At 40.6% G+C, this 8806-nt stretch overlaps 1 protein-coding gene across 1 annotated transcript in view; it reads left to right on the plus strand.

Annotated features, from left to right (window-relative positions):
- GLUD1 (glutamate dehydrogenase 1) overlaps positions 1–8004 on the plus strand; it is a 47858-nt gene extending 39854 nt beyond the window's left edge. The window contains exons 10-13 of the mRNA XM_012651280.1: positions 475–598; positions 1378–1469; positions 5372–5434; positions 6636–8004. Coding sequence (XP_012506734.1) covers positions 475–598; positions 1378–1469; positions 5372–5434; positions 6636–6755 — 399 coding nt within the window. The 3' untranslated portion in view covers positions 6756–8004. The remainder of the gene's footprint in view (positions 1–474; positions 599–1377; positions 1470–5371; positions 5435–6635) is intronic.
- The last annotated feature ends 802 nt before the right edge of the window (positions 8005–8806 follow it).

The following is an 8806-nucleotide window of genomic DNA, read 5'->3' on the forward strand; positions in this document are numbered from 1 at the left end:
AGGTTATTGGAAGTTAGTGTGGGCTCAGAATGCATTTTGAAGACCCCCACACACACTTTGCCAAAAGCCCTTAAGGTGTTTAGTGTAACTAAAATAGGCTGCCCTGGGATAGAGGGAGAGGGAATGCTAACCTTCTGGCGAGATGCCCTATAGTCGGTCTAATCCAGTGGTTGGTGGGCAAGCAATTTAGTCTGAGAACTTTTGGTGAAGAAGAGGCTCTCACCAAAGTTGATCATATACTTACTTGATTAATAAGCCAAATAAATGATTTATTTTTTCCTGAATGGAAAAATCCTTAGGTGGGTTGGGTAGGGGTTCTGTTAAATTAAGTGTGAAATTCTATATTTGGGAAGTTTAAAGTGTAATTTCAATACCTTGGTATCAAAGTTGAGTACTTAGGTTCATTTTAAGGTTTTACTAAAACCATCATCTTCTAATTTCTTCGGTGTCTTCTTGTCACATTCTTGTGTATAGGATCTCTACTTGAATGCTGGAGGAGTGACAGTATCTTACTTTGAGTGGCTGAAGAATCTAAATCATGTCAGCTATGGCCGTTTGACCTTCAAATATGAAAGGGATTCTAATTACCACTTGCTGAGTGAGTGCCAATAATTTTATTCTCTAAAACTAATCTTTTGGGCCAGCTAAAAGGCTGGAAAAAGCTAACTTAAGAGAACTTGTCCCTTTGGTAATCCTAGAGAATTTAGTCTCAGAACAGAAAATTTATTACATTGCCTCATGAGGCTTAGGCCAGAAATATACAATTTCTTTACAGATACTCAATAACTCTCAAATATACTTATATTTGGATTTTTATTCTGTGATGGAATGTTCCCAGAACATAATCTACAAGTTAGTACTATTATAAAAAGTGTGATTTTAAAACATGAACTCCACTACGATACTCATCCATTCCTGTCTCTGGTTGCTCTTGGCAAAGGCCTATCTAGTGTCAAGAATTTTTTGAGTCTGCTGATGAGAATACTTATTTTTCTGTGACTAGAGTAAGCTCCACAGTTAATAGCAGAATCTCTCGTCAAGCTGAAATAAAACCAAGACCTCCAGCTGAGCTTCTGTACTCAGCCCACTCTGGACATCTGGGTGAAATGTTCCATCTATTTCCATTTCTTTTTCCCTCAGCATTTTCTTTTTACTAGAGCCAAGGAAAAACCCTGGTAATGGGTGTTATGGAAACAGAGCAGTGACCTAAATTCACATTTATATAGAAAATTGGCAAAGTGTTTTATTCCTTTTTAACTGAGTTTTAAATGATCAACTCTTTTACGTCATTAGTGTTGAAGATTTCTCAAACTCTGTGTTAGTTTTTGGGTTGTGGATATAGTTTGAGACTACTTTTGGTTCTTCTTTTTTTTATAGTGTCCGTTCAAGAGAGTTTAGAAAGAAAATTTGGAAAGCACGGTGGAACTATTCCCATCGTGCCCACAGCAGAGTTCCAAGACAGGATATCGGTGAGTGTGGGGACCCCAGAGTTGTGCCCTACACACGCTTCCTGTTCTTTCCTGCAGACAGAGCCAGGTAGATTGATTGAGTTGAGGGGTGGCAGTCAGCGTGACCATAATTGTGTGATGCGTGTGTTTTGTCCCTTCCCGTCATTACGTTTTTAAAATGTGGTAAGAATCCTAAGTGACTAAAACAAATATAAAATAAATAATAGTTCTGTTTTTGGTACTTTTTACAATACAAATGTCTTAACAGTGATTCTGATATAATCATGAAGGATTATTATGTATTTGAATTCTTGTAAGCTTCAAAGAAATGGAAATAATTTAAAAGTATGCGTTAGACAACTATACGAAAATTTGAAATTGCTATATGGACATGAGAGTTAAAGAAAACAGATTAGAAAAGGTATTTTATGTATTAAATTAACAAAAACAATTCGTGGGTAAATATGGTGTGTGGTAAAACAGTTGTACCTTTGTTTTGATGACAGTGCAGATTGGTGTAGCTCTTTGAAAAATGTGAATAGTTATTAAAGTGTTCCTGCCCTTTGGTGCTATGAAAATCTTCTCTCTGGGAATTTGTCCTAAGAAAATAATTCAAAAGAAGAGGAATGACTCCATACATCACGATGTCATTGGAACTATTTGCAGTCGGTTTTTAACTTAGGTTTGATTTAATAGTCTGATGACAGAGAAATGGCTAAGTTATATCTTCTTATTAAATATTCAGCCATGAAAATAATTTTATATTATTGTAACATGGGAAAAAGTTAAATGTTTTGGTTTGAAGGAGGAAAGATGCTCTAGCCAGTCTGGATACTAACTGCTGCCCTCAGTAAACCTTCCTCTTTCCCAGAGCCACATCTCTGTTAGTTCTGGTCCTTTCTGGAATGCTCTGGCCCCCTGCCTGCTTAGTTGTCACTGCAGCTATGTGGCTTTCTCTGAAAGTCCCATCTGTGTGCCAGAGTTATGTATATACTTCCCTTCCGTCACAGGTGATGTGCAGGGCACTGGAAGGGCTTGCCGCTGCCACCAGTAGAGGGCTGCTTGCCCTCCCTGGGGTTGCGCCCTGCGCAGCGTGTGCTGGAAACATGGCCCTCACTCAGATGGAACCCCGAGGGAGCACAGAAAGAGGACAGGCAGCTAGTTAGGAAGATAGCTATGAATAACTTTTTATCCTTTTTAAAAGATAATTGGTCTCCCAGCTTTCGAATGCTTTTGGTGCTTCTAATTTTAGGCTTCTGTGCTATTTCTCACCTCATACAGAATTACTTATTACAAACAGTCTTACAAGTGTTAACTGAAAAACCAGTGTTTTCCAGCTCTCTCCCTCTAGTTCCTGCCTATCCTACCTACCCTGCTTTGGCCCTACTAGGACCTACATAATTGACCCGATCCTCATCCCCCCGACGCCCTCACTTCTCTCCTTATCTAACTTAAATTCCATGCGCCATCATTACAGCCACTCCGTGGTCTCGATGTGCTTCATCATACCCCTTGTTAAAACCTAAACCCTGGTTAGATCCCAGCTCTCTGCCTCTGCCATGCCTGTGCCCCTGTAGCTGGTGGCCCTGCTGACAGCTCACGTTCTCACCATTAACCTCAAGTGGGTTCCCACTGCCCGACAGTCATGCTGCTTTTCCATGTTGCATTCTCCCCATCCTGAGTGATATTTTCTCCTCCCCTGCACACCAGCTCATGACCCGGGTATTTATTCACAGAGAAAATTGAAGCAGTCTGAGAACATCACCTCTCCCCAGCCCCTGGTATCCACACCCTGGCCCGTGTCATCTGTGCTCTTGTAGATCAGCTCCTTGTGCTTCCATCTGAGCCCAGCTCTGAGCATGGCTGGCTGGTCCTCACCTTTGCAGATACACTGCGCTAGCAAGTCTTTCCCTCTCTCTCCTGCACCATCATTGTCCCTCTACTGTGTCATTCCTCTCAGTGGACCAAATACCGTTTTTTTTTAAATACAAATCTTAATCCCACTTCCCCTTCCTATTATTGCCATTTCTGTTTCCCTTGCAGCAAACCTCCTTGAAGGAGTTGTTGTATATACTCTGTCTCCATTTCTTCTCTGCTTGAACCTGCTCCACCAAAACCATTCTTGTCAAGATAGCTGGTGACATCAGCATTGCCACATCCAAGGGTCATTTTTCAGTCCTACTTTTATTTGACCTGTTAGCAGCTCTTATCAGAATTGGTCACTCCCTTCTTGAAATATTTTCTTCTCTTAGCTTTCAGGACACCACATTCTCCTGGTTTTCTTCCTACGTCACTCACTGGCCATTTCTTCTCGTTGGCTTTTGCTGGTCCCTTTTCAACTCTCCATCCTCTTAACCATTGGAAGGCCTCAGTCTCTGAACCACTCTCTGTCTTGTTTCAAAGCTTCAGTGAGGCCGGGCGCGGTGGCTCACACCTGTAATCCTATCACTCTGGGAGGCCGAGGCGAGAGGATTGTTTGAGCTCAGGAGTTCGAAACCAGCCTGAAGAGCGAGACCCCGTCTCTACTAAAAATAGAAAGAAATTAATCAGACAACTAAAAATATATAGAAAAAATTAGCCAGGCATGGTGGCGCATGCCTGTAGTCCCAGCTACTCGGGAGGCTGAGGCAGGAGGATCGCTTGAGCCCAGGAGTTTGAGGTTGCTGTGAGCTCGGATGACACCATGGCACTCACTCTAGCCCGGGCAACACAGTGAGACTCTGTCTCAAAAAAAAAAAAAAACTTCAGTGATCTGCTTAGCTTCATGATTTAAGTCCATGTATGTGCACTCTCCTTGCACTAAAATATAAACACTATGAGAACAGAATTTTAATTTTGTTTTTTGCAGTGTCTCCAGTACCTGGAAGAGTGTAGTATGTACTCAATAAATGTTTGGTAAATGCATAAATGAAAGAAAACCACAGTATTCTGCCTGCAAAACAAGTTTGTTTCCTATTCCTAATCCTCCCACCTCAGCTCCAGGGTAGCTAGGGTTACGGGCACATGCCACCACACCCGGCTTTCAAATGTTTCTTGATTAGTGTAAATGTTATAGAAATAGACTTTTTTAAATGAACACAATGTGAATTGAATGACGTTCACTGCAGATAACTTTCATTGCTTTTATAACTTTCATAACTTTTATTGGTGACTCACTTTAAGTTTTTATCTGACATTTCAGGATATGTGTTTTGTAGCTCTGTATGTCACATTATTAGGAGTGCTAGTGATAGTTAATTGTCCTTAATTTTTAGAAAGCATTTCAAGAAACAAATTAGATGAAGGTAATTAGCATAGGAAAGAGATAAGCTTACTTGGTGTTGGAGGCCAAGCCCTGGATTATATCCCAGCTCTAAGAGTAGCTGTCTGTAACCTTGGCCAGCCTCTCATCCTCAGTTTCCTCACCAGTGGAATCAAAGAGCTGCTAAGATCATGTAGCTTTAAAAGTTGGCGGTACCGCCAAACACACAGGCAAGATTCTACCCCAGAGCCACTAGTGTATTTAGCTAGATTCCCCTGTGTGGGGTCCCTGTTCACAGGGACTGCACTATGAGGTGGACAGTGTACCATGTTGCTTCAGCACGTCCGTGTATCAGACCAGTGAAGGGTGCTGATCTCACTACTTGCCCTCGTGTTTCTTGGTCTATACTTTTCTATGTTCATTGTTTTACCATAATGTTATTTCATGAGTATCTGTTTTTTGTCAAATATAATTAAAATTAAATCGTGGTTAAAGTGCAACTACCTCAATAAATATCAAGATACTGTATCTTGATACTGTATAGAAATTACATATATCTTTACTGAAAGATAAAACACTTCTGTCTGGTTGTTTATTGACTTAAGAATCCTTCGTAATCTTACATAGAGACACAGCATGTCTTTGTGTGGTTTTGTTAAACTCGTGTTCTTTTTCCTAATAGGGTGCCTCTGAGAAAGACATCGTGCACTCTGGCTTGGCGTACACAATGGAGCGTTCCGCCAGGGTACGTGTGCAGATGCTGTTTGTTTCTGGAAGTCACATGAAATACAACTCAACTGTGTTATCCTAGCTGCCAAACTCTGTGTGCTGACAGAAAATAGGAATCTGGGAAATGGTCCTCACTTGCGTGTAGCAAAACACATGCCTTGTCAGTCGCGAATGATCAGCAGTTTTCTCAGAGTCTTAAAATACGTTTACCAGGCTTTGGAAGTAAATAACAATGCCAAGTTAGGAGGGAATGATGTTTGGCAGTTAGCCAGACGTGGAGTAGTCAGCCGAACTGTATTGCAGCCCAGTGCGCCACTAGAGTATAGCTGTAGGAGGCTGTAAGTCAAAGTTATTTTGACTCCTGATTCCTAGTTTAAAAGTCTTAAACACAGTTTGAGACCATTTTTCCCAATTTCTTCTTGAGTTCAGATTTTATCCACTTTGATTTAAGTTGAAATAACATAAACAGATATCGATAAAGAAGGTGATGCTTCTTAGTGATGTTTTTGTTAAATTTTTATTGAGATAATTGATATACTATAAATTCATCCTTCTAAAGTATACAGTTCAGCCTTCAGTACTCACTAGGCTGTGTGGCCGTCACTGCTATGTAATTCTAGTTTTCCTCATCCCATTGTTAGTCTTTTTTTTTTTTTTTGACATAGGGTCTCACTCTGTTGCCTGGCATCATCGTAGCTCACTGCAACCTCAAACTCCTGGGCTCTAGTGATCTTCCTGCCTCAGCCTCCCTAGTAGCTGGGACTCCAAGCATGTGCCACCATGCCTGGCTAATTTTTTCTATTTTTAATAGAGACAGAAGTCTCGCTCTTGTCAGGCTGGTCTCAAACTCCTGGCCTCAAGCAATTCTCCTGCCTCGGCCTCCCAAAATGCTAGGATTATAGGCATGAGCTACAGTGCCTGGCCTGTTGTTAGTTCTTTTAAACAATCATAAAGTATATCAAATGAACTTGTTCCAGATAACAGGATGTCTAAAGTGTGATTTCTTACTGCCTATAATTATTTTTATTAATTCCAGAGAATTAGTCCTTCCTGCCTAGAGATTGTTCTACTGCCAAAGTAGTTTGGCTTTGGCTGCCTACATCCTGCCCTGAAATGATAACAGGGTAATTTATACCAGGCCAGTCTGGGCCTTGTGTGTTCATGGCCCAGCTACTTGAGTTGGGGTGGTCTTCACTGCACTTTCTCTTTCATTTCAGCAAATTATGCGCACAGCCATGAAGTATAATCTGGGATTGGACCTGAGAACAGCTGCCTATGTCAATGCCATTGAGAAAGTCTTCAGAGTGTACAATGAAGCTGGTGTGACCTTCACATAGGTGGATCGTGGCTGACTTCTCACTACCCTCTTCCCCTGTAACTTCTGCAGACCTATCACAAGTTTACATGTAACCACAAAAATCCCTTTCTCTCCTGACTCATTAGATAATGGACACCATTCTCAACAGGTCAAACCAAATCAGCCCCTTAGAAGAAAGAAATTAAGGGTAGGGGATCATGTACAATCTGATGAGTGTGAAAGTAGATACCACCTACAGAGAGCCATTTTAGGTGTTTTGCCTTTAAATAAAAATTCTCACTCTGGCTTTTCCCAATACAGTGCTGTCGCCGGGGAAGGCATGGTCAAGAGCAGTCGCTTCTTTTGCTCTGGACAAGTCTGGGACATGCTGTAACTTTAACACATTTAAGAAGTAGGTGTGTGGCATTTTCAGAAGTCGGCATGGTCCTCAAGTGAGTTATTGGTATTTTACATCAGCAAAATAACTCAATTTTACAGATCGCAAATAAAAATAAAAGCTATTTCTGTTTATGCATTTTATTATTTTAGAATAAAATAAGTACATGCTGCTGTAATAAAATTGCCTTTAATCACTTAACAAGTCTAACCTTGACTCAAGCAGTGAATGCCTGTAAACATAATAAATGAAAAAAGCTAGTATTTTTATATCATAAAACACTATCATTTATAGTTGTCAGTCATATATTGTCATCCAACAAAAACAAAAAGCCCTATGAAGAATTAAGTTATCTTCATACCTGCAAGTGATGGAGGCTATTTTTGTTAAGACTGTCAGAATTTGCTAACTATAATTATGACACATAGTCCAAAGAATGCAGTAACCTCCTTACCATGCTAATTGACTGTTCTCTTTTGAAGATCTATTGTGTTGACTAATTGAACAGTAATTCAAGTAGAATGTCCCAGGAAGAGAAAAAAAACCACTTAGGCTCCCAGTTTGGAGTCTGGCTGGCTCTGAGCGATGCCAGTGGCCCCTTCCGCCTGACCTGCGTCCCTCCTTCTAGAGGCTTTGCATTCCGCACCCAGCTGTGTTAACATGGGGCTGAACACAGCCTTGGGTTGAGTGTTCTGTTTGGGAGCTATCTGGCCAGGGCCTTTTGAACAGTAGCGTCCCAATGAAGTGCTAGATACTGTATGTGTAAGAATGAGCTTGTTTTGTTTTTTTTTTTTTAACTATAATGCCCTTTCAGAAATTTCTAACTACTTTGTAACTGCATGACTTAACCTGGTGATAAAAGCAGTTATTAAAAGCCTACCTTTTCCAAAACTTAAGTTTCTTTTCTGTGTTTTTGTATTTGGTAGTTTGTCTTTTAGTGAGAGACACTGGGTTCTGAAATTTTTGTAACCGTCACCTACATACCATTTCCTTCCACTGTGTTGTGAGCTGCCCAGATTTTATTCCTGAATTCTTTTGCATTTTATTTTATTAAACAATATCAATGGCTGTTTTGGGGGAAGAGGCTCTAATGCTTAAAGCTGATATACTAAAGTAATTTTTAGTGCCTTTTTTAACTAAAAGAAGTTTTGTTTGGAATAATTTATTAAGACAGAACACTAACTGTAATCAGAACTGGATTCTACACCTGATGACACAAGTTACTTACCTGCCAGATTTGAAGCCTAACTTTCATTTGACCTGTTCGTGTGTTTTTTCACAGCTCTGCCGCTCCCTGCTTCTGAGCGTCAAGTCAGTCAGACAAACGAACCCCCTGGCCCAGGGACACAGTGAGCCCTTCCTGAGCATGGGGGTGTCTGTCTGCACTCTAGGTGGAGTACTAAAAAGTGTTTGGGGGTTGGGAGCCAATACAATATCAAGTTCCAGAATGTTTGGAATAATACTGGGTAGAACAATGGATTCAGATCACATGGAAGAGGGATAAGTCTAGTCGTGGCCTTTGGCTAAATATTGGGTTATTGAAACTATTGCCTTATGAGCTCTTACACTGGAATATATTCTAATTATCCTGATTAGGTTTGAGGAAGAGAAAAGGAGAAACATGCTTTTTGTGGTTGTTTTTGGTCTTTTGCAGTGTTTTTGGCAGCTCAGCTGCTAGGATTGGTGATTTACTT

The sequence above is a fragment of the Propithecus coquereli genome, unplaced genomic scaffold (genome assembly GCF_000956105.1).
Source record: "Propithecus coquereli isolate 6110/MARCELLA unplaced genomic scaffold, Pcoq_1.0 Scaffold351, whole genome shotgun sequence".
NCBI classification, from domain to species: domain Eukaryota; kingdom Metazoa; phylum Chordata; class Mammalia; order Primates; family Indriidae; genus Propithecus; species Propithecus coquereli.